At 34.9% G+C, this 16709-nt stretch overlaps 2 protein-coding genes across 3 annotated transcripts; one reads left to right on the forward strand and one right to left on the reverse strand.

Annotated features, from left to right (window-relative positions):
- Nucleotides 1-2441: 2441 nt before the first annotated feature.
- zgc:110319 (uncharacterized protein LOC796111 homolog) lies at nt 2442-6658 on the reverse strand. 2 transcript variants are annotated; one of them, XM_048204260.1, is made up of 8 exons: nt 6460-6658; nt 6077-6165; nt 5778-5913; nt 5540-5606; nt 5335-5446; nt 5163-5226; nt 4852-5026; nt 2442-3119 (listed from the first exon to the last, which is right to left on the reverse strand). In XM_048204260.1, exons 1-8 carry the CDS (start codon nt 6513-6515, stop codon nt 3048-3050), a joined length of 771 nt encoding a protein of 256 aa, XP_048060217.1. In that variant the 5' UTR covers nt 6516-6658; the 3' UTR covers nt 2442-3047. The 2 variants fall into 2 exon arrangements, with proteins under 2 accessions (XP_048060217.1, XP_048060218.1); XM_048204261.1 differs by lacking the exon at nt 6460-6658 and adding an exon at nt 6321-6447.
- Nucleotides 6659-6701: 43 nt separating this feature from the next.
- si:dkey-228d14.5 (uncharacterized protein LOC796266 homolog) lies at nt 6702-16007 on the forward strand. Its single transcript, XM_048204262.1, has 9 exons — nt 6702-6922; nt 7184-7320; nt 7988-9041; nt 9791-9838; nt 9920-9991; nt 10081-10148; nt 11162-11292; nt 13694-13871; nt 15276-16007. Exons 3-9 carry the CDS (start codon nt 8977-8979, stop codon nt 15461-15463), a joined length of 750 nt encoding a protein of 249 aa, XP_048060219.1. The 5' UTR covers nt 6702-6922; nt 7184-7320; nt 7988-8976; the 3' UTR covers nt 15464-16007.
- The last annotated feature ends 702 nt before the right edge of the window (nt 16008-16709 follow it).

Below are 16709 nucleotides of genomic sequence, written 5' to 3' on the forward strand. Positions count from 1 at the left end.
CAGACAGTGGCGCACACTGACTTGAAATCAAATAATACATAATACACTCAAATAAAAAAATAACACACTCACATAATACACATATATAGGTGTGTGTATATATATATATATATATATATATATATATATATATATATATATATATATATATATGTGTGTGTGTGTGTGTGTGTGTGTGTGTGTGTGTATGTATGTATGTATGTATGTATGTATATATGTGTGTGTGTGTGTGTGTGTGTGTGTGTGTGTGTGTGTGTGTGTGTGTGTGTGTGAGTAAATGTAAATTATTATATACAGTGGGTACGGAAAGTATTCAGACCCCCTTAAATTTTTCACTCTTTGTTATATTGCAGCCATTTGCTATAATCATTTAAGTTAATTTTTTTCCTCGTTAATGTGCACGCAGCACCCCATATTGGCAAAAAAACACAGAATTGTTGACATTTTTGCAGATTTATTAAAAAAGAAAAACTGAAATATCACATGGTCCTAAGTATTCAGACCCTTTGCTCAGTATTTAGTAGAAGCACCCTTTTGATCTAATACACAGCCATGAGTCTTTTTGGGAAAGATGCAACTAGTTTTTCACACCTGGATTTGGGGATCCTCTGCCATTCCTCCTTGCAGATCCTCTCCAGTTCTGTCAGGTTGGATGGTAAACGTTGGTGGACAGCCATTTTTAGGTCTCTCCAGACTCCAGAGATGCTCAATTGGGTTTAAGTCAGGGCTCTGGCTGGGCCATTCAAGAAAAGTCACGGAGTTGTTGTGAAGCCACTCCTTCGTTATTTTAGCTGTGTGCTTAGGGTCTTTGTCTTGTTGGAAGGTAAACCTTCGGCCCAGTCTGAGGTCCTGAGCACTCTGGAGAATGTTTTCATCCAGGATATCCTTGTACTTGGCCGCATTCATCTTTCCCTCGATTGCAACCAGTCGTCCTGTCCCTGCAGCTGAAAAACACCCCCACAGCATGATGCTGCCACCACCATGCTTCACTGTTGGGACTGTATTGGACAGGTGATGAGCAGTGCCTGGTTTTCTCCACACATACTGCTTAGAATTAAGGCCAAAAAGTTCTATCTTGGTCTCATCAGACCAGAGAATCTTATTTCTCACCATCTTGGCAAACTCCTTGCGGGCTTTCATGTGTCTTGCACTGAGGAGAGGCTTCCGTCGGGCCACTCTGCCATAAAGCCCCGACTGGTGGAGGGCTGCAGTGATGGTTGACTTTCTACAACTTTCTCCCATCTGAATCAGGGTCTGAATACTTAGGACCATGTAATATTTCAGTTTTTCTTTTTTAATAAATCTGCAAAAATGTCAACAATTCTGTGTTTTTCTGTCAATATGGGGTGCTGTGTGTACATTAATGAGGAAAAAAAAAGAACTTATATGATTTTAGTAAATGGCTGCAATATAACAAAGAGTGAAAAATTTAATAGGGTCTGAATACTTTCCGTACCCACTGTATATATATTATTATATATATATTGTTATCATTAGGCAATTTCGCATATATATATATATATATATATATATATATATATACACACACACACACACACAAATAAGAAACTAACACACATAATACACCTATCCTATATAGGTGTATTATGTGTGTTATTTTTTATGTGTGTATTTGTATATATATATATATGCCATATATATGCCCTATATATATATGCATATAAATTATCACATTAATATTCGAATGTTTTACTTCAAATCATATTTTTTTTCTAGTCAAAATACAAGACTCATTTTATGAAATTTAAAAGAATTACTCAGCTTTTTAGACAAGCTGGAGCTGTTGACTGTTTATACTGATTTCAGAAATTACACTTTTTTACCATTATGCTTTGTTGCAGAGTGAAATGAAAACATATTTAATTTGGATTTCCCAACCATGTAGAAGTAGTAAACAAGCAAGTCTGTGAAAATATCCCAAAAGGTTCATTTTTAGCTTTTAAGTTTCTATTTTATTAATCACTTAAATTCCATGTGATTTTGATCCTAAGTGAAACACTCCAATTTCTGTTGTTGTTGAACATCAAAAAAAATACTCCAAAACTGAAAACTGAAAATTGATGTTCACCAATAGCTAATTTGGATGTGAAGAATTTGTTCCAAAATTCCACCATCTACAGATGTAAAGCTCATAGTTATATCACAAGATGATTAATGTGGTAACTGCTTCTAAACGACTGTTTCTGGACATTTTTATATTAGATATTCAAATCTCTCATTCTGGAGAAATTAGTGAAACACAATGGTTCACAAATGGGTTGACCTTTTTATGTGGAAACAAAGAATAAAAATGGAGGCTTAAATAAAACAAAATGCAGAAAAATACAAAAAAGTTCAATAATTTGTTTCAAAAGTCCTTTCAACCCATGGAGGAGAAAAGTGGTAAAAAAGTAGGACAAATATCTACACCAAGACAACAGTTCATTTATGCACAACTTTAATTCACTATAGGTCCTCCCGAACTGCTGGATGGCAGCTGTAGATGAATACAAACTTTCACGACTGATCTCATTCTGAAAGCAGTGGAAGATCTGCAATTATTACAAGTGGTCAATTCAGGTTTAACAATGTATCAGGATCACAGCATTAAATTCATTTCAAAAGAACTCCCAATTATTTAATGAACTCTCCAGATATCTAGGTTAAATTGCAACGTGCAACAAACACTGGAATTAAAAGCATAACCGTCTTCAATCTAACCTTATCTCTCAGACAAGGAACAAACCTGTTAAAAATCATGAAGCTTGCAGCTCAGAGCTAAGTGCAGATCTAAAAGAGCAACAGTCAGAATACATAACGGCAATCTGGAAAGTGCATACAAGTTTCTTGTATTTGCAATCACAATATTGCACTACTATAGTAGAAACAGAACAACTTACAACTTTAGGCTTGGTTAAATATTACAGTATATTCTGTAGTTTCTGAACCTTAAATATGCAGCGTCATTATGGAGTGTCTGAATCCCACTATAATTATAACGCAATGATAGCAATTGAAATATGCTGACAGCACAGCCGGGTCTCATGCTATGAGTCTTGCAGTTTCTTCTCCAGCTCTGTAAACACCTTCGCATTGATCTCATCCACTTCATCCTCCACCTTATTGAAAAAAATATACATAGTCAGGTGAATAGTGAAAGTCATGATCACTGTAGTTAAAATATGCAAAAGATGTTTTCATGAATAATTTTAAAGAGGCCATATTATGCCATTTTACAAAGTCATGATTTTGTTTTTGGGGTCTACTAGAATAGGCTTTCATGCTTGAACGTTCAAAAAAATATTATTTTTCACATATTTTACATGGTTGCAGCACCTCTCTTCCCAGTCTGTCAGTAACGCTTTGTTAAAGGGTTAGTTCACCCAAAAATGAAAATAATGTCATTTATTACTCACCCTCATGCCGTTCCACACCCGTAAGACCTTTGTTCATTTTTGGAATGCAAATTAAGAAATTTTAGTTGAAATCCGATGGCTCAGTGAGGCCTGCATAGCCAGCAATGACATTTCCTCTCTCAAGATCCATAAAAGTACTAAAAACGTATTTAAATCGGTTCATGTGAGTACAGTGGTTCAATATTAATATTATTAAGCGACAAGAATATTTTTGGTGCGCCAAAAAAAAACAAAATAACGACTTATAAAGTGATGGCCGATTTCAAAACAATGCTTCAGGAAGCTTCGGAGCGTTATGAATCTTTTGTGTTGAATCATGATTCAGAACGTGTGTCAAACCACCAAACTGCTGAAATCACGTGACTTTGGTGCTCCGAACAGCTGATTCGACACCCTAATTTATAACGCTCCAAAGCTTCCTGAAGCAGTGTTTTCAAATCGGCCATCACTATATAAGTCGTTATTTTGGTGCACCAAAAATATTCTCGTCGCTTAATAATATTAATATTGAACCACTGTACTCACATGAACTGATTTAAATATGTTTTTAGTAACTTTATGGATCCAGCAATGTTTTAGTTTTCAACTAAAATTTCTTAATTTGTGTTCCGAAGATTAACGAAGGTCTTACGGGTGTGGAACGGCATGAGGGTGAGTAATAAATGACAGAAGTTTCATTTTTGGGTGAACTAACCCTTTATGTTTGTCTCAATGAAGCCCCTCCTTCCGAAAAGTGCAATGTGCTCTGATTGGATGACCATTTCGAGCGTCACCATAACCATGAATTTCAACTAATTAGGTTTTGTTCCTTTTTTGCGTATGCTTTTGGTGGGAATTATTTAAATGAGGAATAGTGGCTGCGTCCAAAATCGCATACTGTCTGAGTAGGTACTACATTTGAATTTAAATTTACTTCACAACCATTGAAAAAGTACGTTCTATATAGTACGAATGCGTGTAGTATGAATGAATTTGGACGTACTACATCCGCTATGTTTTTACCGTCACATAACCTCCCAGCGTCAGTTAGGTCCCTTCAACTCCATTCAAAAATCCTCTCCCGTGGCCTCATGGGATAGTAAAGTGTCCACTGTATGCGCACTTCAGAATCTCGCCGGAAGTAGTAAGTCATCCGGGTACTTTTCACCTATTGTTTTTCGGATATGATTTCGGACATACTACTCTGTTCGCATACTGTTTTTCACGTACTATATAGTGGAATAGTATTCGATTTCGGATGCAGCTATTGTGACGTGTTCTTTCCCAGATGAAAACTCAAGACTACAATTGCGGCAAGAATAACTCCTTTCGGAATGGACTTTGTGCTTTGCAACTTTGCAGATATTTTTCATGCTCAAACAGCAACATTACACACTAAAGAAAGTAAAAAAAAATAAGCATAATAGGTCATCTTTAATGGATGTATATCTCTCACCTGTTCTACGTCGTCTACCTCAGGTATATAAAACTGCAGCATGTTCTGGATGCCATTTTTTAGGGTAACCGTGGAGCTGGGACAGCCAGTACAGGAGCCAACCAGCTTCAGTTTCACAGTGCCATCCTCAAAGCCTTTGAATATGACATCCCCACCATCCTCCTGAACCGTAGGTCTTAAGAAAAGAAAACTTTTTAACATTATAAATGTCTTTACTGTCACTTTTGATCAGTTTAATGCATCCTTCCTGAATTAAAGTATAAATTTCTTTAAAAACGGTAGTATATGGAATTGAAACAATGTAAACATACCTGATCCTTGTGTCTAGCAGCTCTTTGATCATTGAGACAATGTCATCATCATCCTCTGTAACACCTGAAGAATAAAGACACCATAAATAAATTAGACTAGCTTTGAAAATTCTACATACAGTACATAATGAACCATAATTTATTTAGTCAATCTGTGCAATGTTTGGCTCACTGCTCTCAGCATGTGTTGCTCCCATTGTGATGGCCTGTCCACTCTCAAAGAACTTAGTGATGACATCAATTGCATGTCGTTTAATGTCTGTCCATTCAACATCATCGTCTGTCTTTAATAAGAAACAATTTATTCATGAATTTAAATACAGAACTTAAGTACACACGCTAACAATCAAACAGAAAGTCTAATCGCTGAATGCTACCTTAGTCAGTGTGATAAAATCTGGGCCATAAAAGACACTTTTTATCCCTTCGATTTGGAAAAGATCCCTGTTGGATGATTACAACAAATGTATTTAATACACAGCAAGGTTATGCACGCTTTTGACTGATGCAAGAGCAACTGAATCAATGCATTAGATTTAATGATACATTCAAATCATTATTTGTAAAAGGACACAATGTTTCGACAGTAGACAATGAAGCCGAAACTGTGTTTACCTGGCTAAAGGGGAACTCTCTGCTGAGTTTGATGTTGGGAAATCATGTGTCCCCGTCCCCAACACTGGCTTACCGGGAAGAAACTTTAAACTTCTGGGGTTTGGTGTGTCTTGAGTTAAAATTGAAATCATTCGTACTGCAATAAAAAAACAAAACAAATAAACAAACAAACAAATAACTCATCAAGAAAGAATATAGGACTGTACAACATACAATTCAGCAGCATTACAAACTTTTGATCATCAAAAGTGATCTGTTATGGAATAAAGAGGATATCTGGTGAAAGTAAAATGCTTCACCTGGGAATGCTTTGAATTTATACTGCTGAGACTGTATTCTGTGGGAAGCCCACATTGAATAGCACTGATTTCGGTCATTTACAGGAAATCTAAAAGAGAACATTAGTGATTACAGTCATATATATGCTACTAAAATCCTACCATAATAAATTAAATAATAGCATAGGATCAATTGAATAAACAGAATTTCATTCAAACAATATAAATCATTTAAAAGCATTTTGATGACAGGGGAAGTTAATACCAAGCAAATCGTTTGACTGTAGTAGGAAATTGAACAATTCCTTAGTAACCTAGCACTACCGTCATGTGACATTATATTATGTAACAATACACATATTGGTTTTTAAATACGGTGAAAAATGCAGTATGTCATTTCCAACCTATAATGATGTGACCGTATGAAGCGCAATAGACTCCATCTTACAGACGCCGCCATTTCGATTGTTTTGAAATTTAGGACCCCAAAGCTGACAATAACTTTCCTGTTCAAAAATACGACTTTGTGTATGTTGAATGTTTATTGTGTGTAATTTTAAATATATATAGTACTTATAAACATTAGTCCCTAACCCTAACCAAGCGTGTGAAATCAAAGTGAATGACGGCAAAACAATTGCATTGTACCTGACATGTCAGGCGCAAGTGGTTTAATGCTTTATTTCTTAAAGGGATAGTTCACCCAAAAATTAACTTTTTTTTTTCTCTTCATAATTTACCGTCACACGTGTTCCAAAAACATGACGTTAGTTTTCTCTTTTATATTACACAAAAGAAGATGTGACAGATATTAGACAGAATGACAGTTCCAGTCACCTTTATTTTTATGGAAAATAACACACAAAGGTGAGTCTGTCAGTCTCTCACAGGTCATGTAGGCTAAACAAATTTAACATAGCTTTTTGTGACTAATGCATGCAGGATGTGGGATGATTGTTTGCATGTGATCCAATCAATAAGATATAGTCTTTTCTTCCTTATTGTGACAAATATCTGAGTGAAATAGCTTCTTGAATGAGAAGAGAGAAAAAAAATGTAGATTTTGTCCATCTGGAATTCATTGTATCATTGTGGTTTGCTATTGCTGTGATGTCATGTGAGTGACAGGTTGTCCCGTCCTCGCGTCAGTAAACACGTCATCAGAGAGGAGAAGAGATGATGTCACTGCAAGAGGGAGGGGAAGTTATTTTGAACAAAGATTACGAGGTCACATGCAGGAATGCAAACAAATAAGGGGGAAAAAGGTGAGAACATATTTATTACCCTATATGTCCAAAACTGTAATTTTTCATGAAAAAAATCTATATATTGTTGCAACATTTTACCAAAATGAACATTTGGTTAAAATCTCATATTATAAAAGTGCTATGCAGGATATTTAAGACAATATTGGCTGATTAGATGGCAATACTGTTTGCCACATCTCAGACCTCAAATACATAAAATATTACCCATTATAGACATAGAAATTTTAAAGTAAAGAGTAAAGGAGACACTGTACAGTACTTACTGAAACAAGAATAAATAAAGAACTGGTTGTAAGTTCACAAGTATCCTTGTAAGAAAAAGGTGAGTTCTCACTGAAAGGTGAGGAGTTTGCATCTATGCACATGAATTTTAAAAATGATGTGCATGAATAAATAAATGCACTGCAAATTCCACAAAAAAGAGAAACTATCAGTAGTTTGTCACGGAGTCACAACCATCACAAACACCAATCAACCCATCATCACCAGATCCGCCCACTCGTTCACTTTTCCCAGAGTTTTGATTCGTCACACCTGCACCTCATCATGTTACCCCATTTAAGCCATCGCTTCCTGCTGTCCCGTGTCTGGTCTCATCGTTAACTCGTACGGACCCCTTATATAGTATTTACCAGATCCTCCGTGTCTCATCTTCTGTCTTCAGCTCCAAGTCTGCTGTGTTCCCATTCACCTCTACCAGTGTGCACCTGCAAGGACATTTCACTGAATTGCCAGCTAAGTTACCAGTTGATGGTTACATGCAACTATATTCACCGTTTGCTGAATCCAGTTCCAGTGTTTCATACAAACCTGTTGAATAAACTGTTACTCTACTTGCCTGTCTGCACTCTTGTTCTTGTGTTATTTCATGGTGACTTTGAGAATTATAAAATGTATTTAGTATTAGTGTATTGAACAGCAAAACTGCATTTATATATAAATGCATAATTATATAATTCATGATGCATATTAACCATTTGCATTAGGCTACATAATCCTTTCTAAATGGTATTTTAAAGTGTGTTTCTCTTGTAGGGTCTTTCGACAGATCTGCAAAAAGGCACTGATAGGCTTTTACAGCAACATGATTTGTCTAAACTACAGGAATATTCAAAATATGGCTATGTGTGTATGTTGCTCACAGTCTGAATGCATTCAAAGAGTAAATTTGCCTAATGCTAAAATATTTAGAGGGAGCATTGTCAGGACTAGGTGATATCTAGATGTTCTGATTTGATTTAAAGTTGGAACTTGGGCTGAGAAGTTTGAGAACCACTGCTCTAAACTAACATGAGTTCAACTATGAGTAAGACCATAAGTAAACACTGCAAGACTGAGTTGACTCAACCCAAGCTGCCTTATGGCTGTCGTATTGCCTTATGGCTGTTATGATTACCATTAAGGAGTGGCTGAATGTGGTGGCATGTCTCAAAGCTTTCTTTGCGTATTTACATAAGAATGTAGCTCATCTGGTACAGGAGACAGTAAACCGGTAAGGCCAGGAGGAGAAAAAGTGAAAGATGCTAAAGGACGTGTTTACGTGATTTTTGAGGGGTTAATATGTCAGTCAGCTTCTCAAGACCTCAGTGGAAATATCACTTTTGAGATTATCAGCACTTTATTTTAATCTTGAAGCAACTTTCTCCAAGAAACATGGCTGTTTGGGTGGTTTTACCCATTGTTCTGTGTGCAGTCTCGTTCATCGGGTGCTGGACTGTGTGAGTTGACAATTATTTGTTGTTCCTCTCAATTTAAATGACATATTACAGATATATGCTGCTTCTCAAGGTCAGCTAAAACTCTAAACTTTGTTACAGGTTGAGTAGATGCTTTTATGAGGGTCTGTTATTACTGTTAAATGTTTTAGCATTGACATATTGCGTTAATATGTAGATAGATGATGGATAGATGATAGATGACAGATAAATGATAGACTAGTTTCAATCATAATTTTTGATGTTTCAATCATAATTTATTATAATATCTACATTATAACATTGGTGCTGACGTGTAAAAGATTGTTACATAACCAGCTTAACAACAAAACATCAACAAGAGGCGAGTAATTTCAGTGCTGGTGTCATAAGCATCAAGGCACATTATATTTTAAACTCAGTAACCGATCATGAGTCGGGATAAGAAAAAGACAAAGCCAAGGCTGGTCTTTTGGGAATCTAATCAGGAGAGTCTGATCTAAAACATTTTCACATACATTATTAGACGCTCATCAATTTCCGTGTGTCTGAGTCATGCACAATCAACAGATTAAATAATTCTTATGCATCTTTACTAGTGCAAAAATACTGAACAGAATGAATACAGAAACAACAATATAGCACGATATTTTTTACAATTTTGGGTCTGATTTTAGTTTTAGTATTTGTTCCTGTGGTCTTGCTGAAAAACAAACTTTAAACAAACTTAAAATGACGTTTGTTTTAAAGGGTTCTTTTGTCTTTTTCTACAGATATGGACTTGCATTAAGTTTCAACCATGTCTGCTCACTTAATAACTGGTAAAGTGATGAATTCAACCTGCATTATTTAATGTTTCCTTTATTCATGTTTCATGATAACATCATTGTGTTTCTTAACAGGGAATACAGAAACTCGTGTCACACAAATGAAACGGGGAATTGCTGCACCCTGGATAATGTCCCTACCGTAAGGTCTGTTTAACATTAACCTCTGAAACACTTGTTATTTTCCACTTCATATAATTCAAAGGAATGACAGGCATTTTCTGCTTATTTTACAGCACAAGTGGAGCAAACTTTCCAGAAAATTCCCTATTCACAGCAACAATCAATGCTGGTTCATTTTTGTGTGGGTATATATGACTTTATATATTCTGTATATTTATTCCTTTACTATAAAAAGAATTGTTGGTTTAACTTTAAAAAGTAAGTTACCTGGTTGCCTTAAACTTTTGAGTTCATTGAAATTAAAAATTTTAGTTAATACAATGAAGGTGTTTAGTGTTCATATATATATATATATATATATATATATATATATATATATATATCTGCTGTATATATAGTGTACAGTAGTGAACTAGTAAACAAATTAATTTATGGGAATTATGTAGTGCCAAATATATATATATATATATATATATATATATATATATATATATATATATATATATATATATATATATATATATATATATATATATATATATATATACACAGTCAAACCAAAATGTATTCAGACTCCTTGAACATTTCATTCATTAATACAGTTTATTCACTATAGTTTTTTTTTTTTTTTTTTTTTTTAAAGGTAATACAATATGACCTCAGAGTTAGACTGTCAGAAAAAATCATCTTAATCATGTCAAAACATAGTCAGGTCAAAGTGTCTGAAAATTTTTTGGTTCCAAATTTTTATCAGTTTTACTGTTAGTCCACTGTATGAAGAATTTTTTGGTATAAGATGTCAGTTTATTTTGCTATCCTCACTTACATTAACTATAGTGTCCTGCAATTTTTGGTTTGTCTCTCTCTCTCTCTCTCTCTCTCTCTCTCTATATATATATATATATATATATATAAATAATTGGGCACTACATAATTCCCATAATTTTATTTGTTTACTAGTTTATATAAAATATTTGTATATATTTAAATAACATATGAATTCAATCATTTTGATGATTATTGAGTAGGCTTAGATAAATAATCATTGCATGCAAACTTTTGACTGGTAGTGTAATAAAGTGCACAGAATATCCAGAGGACTTTCTTTATCACTCACAGTGAATCATATTGTGATTTGAACACACTTCAGATAAAATGTGTGTAAGAGAATACATTCTCTCTTTGTCCCCACAGTTCTCATTTTCTGCATTTTCCATCATGCACACATCCTGGACAGGAACAGTGTTCATTCTCTTCTCAGTAAGGTTGCTATGATCATAGGCTGTGTGGTGTCTGCGGGTGCTTTCATGGCTGGAAACTGCAATGTAAGTACAGATAAATACCCTTCACTAATTTCACTTCCTGCTTATGGATAGCTAATAAATGATTTAGTGCTGATGTGATGATGTGATTTCTCAGGTGACAAGAGTCTTAACAAGAGAGTCTAACACATTTCTTATTTCAGTGGCCTTACTCTGAACAGACAGACAAAAATCAAGCTCCTTAACCATATATTTTATAAAATAATAGGTAGTACGAAAACATTCCTGACAGGTCGAACATAGGTGGAGTCACAAAGCAAACTCTTCACAGGCTTGGTAGACTGTTTCCTGTAGGTGTACTCTGTGTAAATACAATGCATGATGTCATGCATGATGATATGCACATTACACAAATTTCTACTGATAAAGCAAATAAAATCCCAATAAGATCCTATGACAGGAACCCCTAAATGTTTTTATATAAAAAGCGCCTGACAGAACCCTTTAAAGTTCTGCATAGCCTAGAACCATTACTTTTAAAGGGTTAGTTAACCCAAAAATGAAAATTCTGTCATTTACTCAACCTCATGTCTTTCCAAACCCATAAGACTTTCGTTCATCTTTGGAACACAAAGATATTTTTAATGAAATCTGAGAGCTTTCTGTCCCTCCACTGACAGCTACACAAATGAAACTTTGATGCTTCAAAAAGCTCATAAAGACATTGGAAAACGGAAATCGGTTTAGTCCAAATTTTCTGAAGAGACACGATCACTTTATATGATGAACAGTTTGAATGTAGGCTTTTATTCACATATAAACATTCACAAACTCAGATATCAGGTGTGGTAAACAGAAGCTCAAGCATATTCGCTTGACGTGCGAGAACCAGTGATGTTCATTCTCGTGTGTTACCCAGTACGTTTAAGTTTCCGCAAGAGCCAATGAGGTTTGTTCTCGCTTCAAGTTGCTTCAAGCAAGTATGGTTGAGCTTCTGTTTATGTTTGCTGATCAATGTTTATATGTGGGGAAAAAAGCCTAAATTCAATCTGTTCGTCAAATAAAGTGATCGTGTCTCTTTAGAAAATTTGGACTAAAATACTAAATTCATATGGATTAGTTTTACTATCTCTTTATGAACTTTTTGAAGTGTCAAAGTGGTAGTTGCTTAGCTGTCAATGGAGGGACAAAAATCACTCAGATTTCATAAAAAAAAATCTTCATTTATGTTCCAAAGATGAACAAAAGACTTTTGGGTTTGGAACAACATGAAGGTGAGTAAATGATTACAGAATTTTCATTTTTGGGTGAACTATCCCTTTAAAGGTGCCCTAGAATCAAAAATTGAATTTACCTTGGCATAGTTGAATAACAAGAGTTCAGTACATGGAAATGACATAGAGTGAGTCTCAAACTCCATTGTTTCCTCCTTCTTATATAAATCTCATTTGTTTAAAAGACCTCCGAAAAACAGGCGAATCTCAACATAACACCGACTATTACGTAACAGTCGGGATCATTAATATGTACACCCCCAATATTGGCATATGCCAGCCCATGTTCAAGGCATTACACAAGGGCAGCCAGTATTAACGTCTGGATCTGTGCACAGCTGAATCATCAGACTAGGTAAGCAAGCAAGAACAATAGCGAAAAATGGCAGATGGCACAATAATAACTGACTTGATCCATGATTACATGATATTTTTAGTGATATTTGTAAACTGTCTTTCTAAATGTTTCGTTAGCATGTTGCTAATGTACTGTTAAATGTGGTTAAAGTTACCATCGTTTATTACCGTATTCACGGAGACAAGAGCCGTCGCTATTTTCATTTTTAAACACTTGCTGTCTATAAGTAAAACTCATTCAGAATCAAATGTAAACATCCAAATAAATACTGTACTCACGTGATCCGACACATGCATGCAGTATGCATGATGAACATCTTGTAAAGATCCATTTGAGAGTTATATTAGCTGTGTGAACTTTGTAAATGCACTGTATTATAGTCGAGAGCTCGGGGGGCAGGGAGCGCGCTATTTAAAGGGGCCGCAGCCTGAATCGGTGCATAGGTAATGATGCCCCAAAATAGGCAGTTAAAAAAATTTATTAAAAAAAATCTATGGAGTATTTTGAGCTAAAACTTCACAGACACATTCAGGGGACACCTTAGACTTATATTACATCTTGTGAATGAATGTTCTAGGGCACCTTTAAGAGTGATCACCAAACCTGTCCCTAACCTTACCCGTATACCATCTCAATAGTAGCAAAATTGCTTTGCAAAACAACAAAATAAGTACATATACCTAACAATAATTTTGAAGAACACCTAGGTTAAACCACTATCTTAAACTTGTGATTTTATTATCATGTTTTGTCATGAACTGACACATTCTTTTCTATAGTGAAACATGCAAACAGATGTGAACAGATGTTGTTTCTCGTGTTTTTCTTACAGCCAGTAGAGCTGCTGTTGCTCCATTACCTGGGTGCTGCCCTGAGCTTTGTGTCTGTGTGTCTGTACATGACCATCCTGACCTCCCTCACTAGTAAATGTATGCTGACGGGGTTTGAACGGGTTCTCTACCCACTGCGCACCATCTCCTCATTTTTCCAGATTTCTGCCACCATCCTCTGTATCCTTATACGCTCAAATTTTTGATGCTAATGCACTGTAATGCTATTTTTATTAATGATTGTTCAGTATTTCTGTGCTTACAAAAAGCCTAAGGTCAGCAAGGATGAAGTACAGGTGAAAATTAGGTCCTGTATAGATTGTTTTGGGAGCAGATGTCACAGTTACGTCACTGCAGATGCGTGTGCATTGTGGTGGAAGAAAAACATTGGTAACAAGTGGAAGAAAACGGGAGAGATCCATGGAATAAGAGAAAGAAAAGTCTTGTTCCTTTGCATGTCAGAATCTGAAAGCAAAAAAAAAAAAAAAAAAAAGCAGCGAAACACAGACTGGACTGATGGAAACTGTGATGATTACCCTACTATTAAAGCATGAATTTGATGTAAACAATAGATCTACATAATATTCACATATATACTAACAGTATGAAATATTTAAACCTGTAACATTTTACATAAACTACATTTAAACCACAATTTTTTTTATCTCACAATTCTGACATTTTTCCTAGCAATTGTGATTTTATATCTCTTTAAAACTCGCAATTGTGAGTTCACATCACCATTTTCAGGGAAAAAAGTCATAATTTCCAGATATAACCTAAAAATTCTGAGGGAAAAGTTTATATTTAGCAATCCTGATTTGGACACTTAAGAACCACATTAAAATGTATGAATGTCTTTGCATTATGTAACAAAATACTAAATTGATGCAGTGTCGTCATTGTGTTGTACCAATATTAGTTTTTACTTAGTCTTATGTAACTTTATTACTTTGAGTTTGACGAACTTAAAACATTTAAGGCAATCGGTTTCCTCAAACCATTTATAATGTTCTTAAGACTTAGTTAGATTTGTTACCTGAATTCAAAATGAATGTGTGGAAAAAACTTAAAATCTTTTAGTGTAGTATACTCTAATGATTAACTTAACCAACACTAAAATATAAGTGAATTTAACTTAATGTGAATGAGTTTACAGTACTCATACTTATTGGTTTTAAAACTTCAGTTCCTCAAATGGTTTGAGTTACCGTGACTTATCAGGTTTTACAGCGCAGACATTTTGCAAGGAAGGTGCTCGAGTGAAAAAAGGACACCCCTCTTATAATTATTTATAATTAAAGAAAAGTAGTTACATATTGTTGATCATCTTTTCATTAATTAAACTATTTAACACTATAGAGCTGTTATACCCATCGAATGAAATCAGTATCAACAAAATCCATCTTGTCACATGATCCTTCAGAATGATGATTTGCTGCTCAAGAAACATTTCTTATTCAGGATTCTCTGGGGCAACCATAGATCTTTAAAGTTTTATCAAATATCATCATTATTAAATAGTTATTTAGAAATGAAATGTTTTGAATCGCAACAGTTTTTCTCCATGACTTCTCTTATCAGACGGCATCCTCTTCATCCAGGAGGATTACTTCTATAAGCACATCTCTGCTGTGTTTGAATGGTTTCTGTGTGTCAATCTGGAGCTCTATGAACTCAGCTACTCTGTGGAGTTCTACTTTTTCTCCTCATCGATGCTTTCAGTACTTCTAGCAAAGAAAGACGAGGAGAAACCTCTCATTATGGCTTAATGTCAAAAATCCTTCAGAACTCGGTTGTTTTCTTCGGTTTTCCGTTATGGATTCATAATAGATGACATGTTATAACCTCATTCAAACAGTAGGTCTACTCAGGAGACATTTGAAGAATTTTTTTGAAGTTGCTAGAATTTATGAGGTTGCAAGCACTGGATTTACTTTGGAGCAGGATACTCTGATTTTTCTCAGAGTGGAGCAACAGGCACTTTGAACGTCTTTTCCAAAGCACTTTTACTTTCAAAATACTATAGCATTTAACTGAGGAAAAACACCTTACAAATGCAATATTTGATCTCATATCTAGATTTCCTGTGAGCAAGAGTAACTTGGTTTGTGCATGCAGTTTAAATGATTGTTCAGTGTTTACATCACACTTTTAATCTAATCACTCAGTTCCTAAAAATGTGGAATCAGCTGCTGGCAGGAAATGTGTATTTGTCAGAAATGAAAATGTCATGAGGTCCATATAGAAAAAGATAAGAATAACCTTTCATAGTCTCAGGTTTATCTCAAATTAAATTATTTCCATTATCTATTATTATTGTGTCAAGAACTTCAATTCATAGACTCTAGACATAGGGTGAATTCAAGTAAACATAGGGAACCATATGGCTAAGTGGTTCAGTTTACCTGAAATGACCCTAAAAATTTCATTCAAAGATCATTGTCAAGTTTGATTCCTGATATTTTTTCAACGCAAAGAATTTCAATTCAAAAACAACTTTATTTCCTTTGACAAAAGCAACAAAGGGATCATTGCTTCTGTATGATAGTTTAATATTTCTAGAGGTATGTGCTATTCAATGCTAGTTTTCAACATTATGACAAGCCTAAAAACAGGTCCATTCACACCAAAGATAACTATAACGATATAGTTCTCAAAATCGTTCTAAATACAAAAGTAGTCAACACCACAACTATAAAAACTAACGGCACAGAGAAACAATATCGTTGGAATCACTTTCAGAATGAGTTTTTTTTTCCCCAGCTGATGAACGATAAAATACTGAATGATAACCAGAGTCCAACCTGGTTTAAAGAGCAGGAGACAAAACTGCAGCGTGCGATTATACAACGCGATCTCACGACCAATTGGTACGTATTTTATATTACCAGGTGGCTAATTCGTACGCATTCATACGATTTGTCTAAACCACAGTGACGGGTATGTCATTCGTACAAATTCATACGAATTTGGCAACTCATAAAATACGTATGATTTAGCAAAAAAAAAAAAAAA

This window comes from Megalobrama amblycephala, linkage group LG10 (genome assembly GCF_018812025.1).
Source record: "Megalobrama amblycephala isolate DHTTF-2021 linkage group LG10, ASM1881202v1, whole genome shotgun sequence".
NCBI lineage: Eukaryota > Metazoa > Chordata > Actinopteri > Cypriniformes > Xenocyprididae > Megalobrama > Megalobrama amblycephala.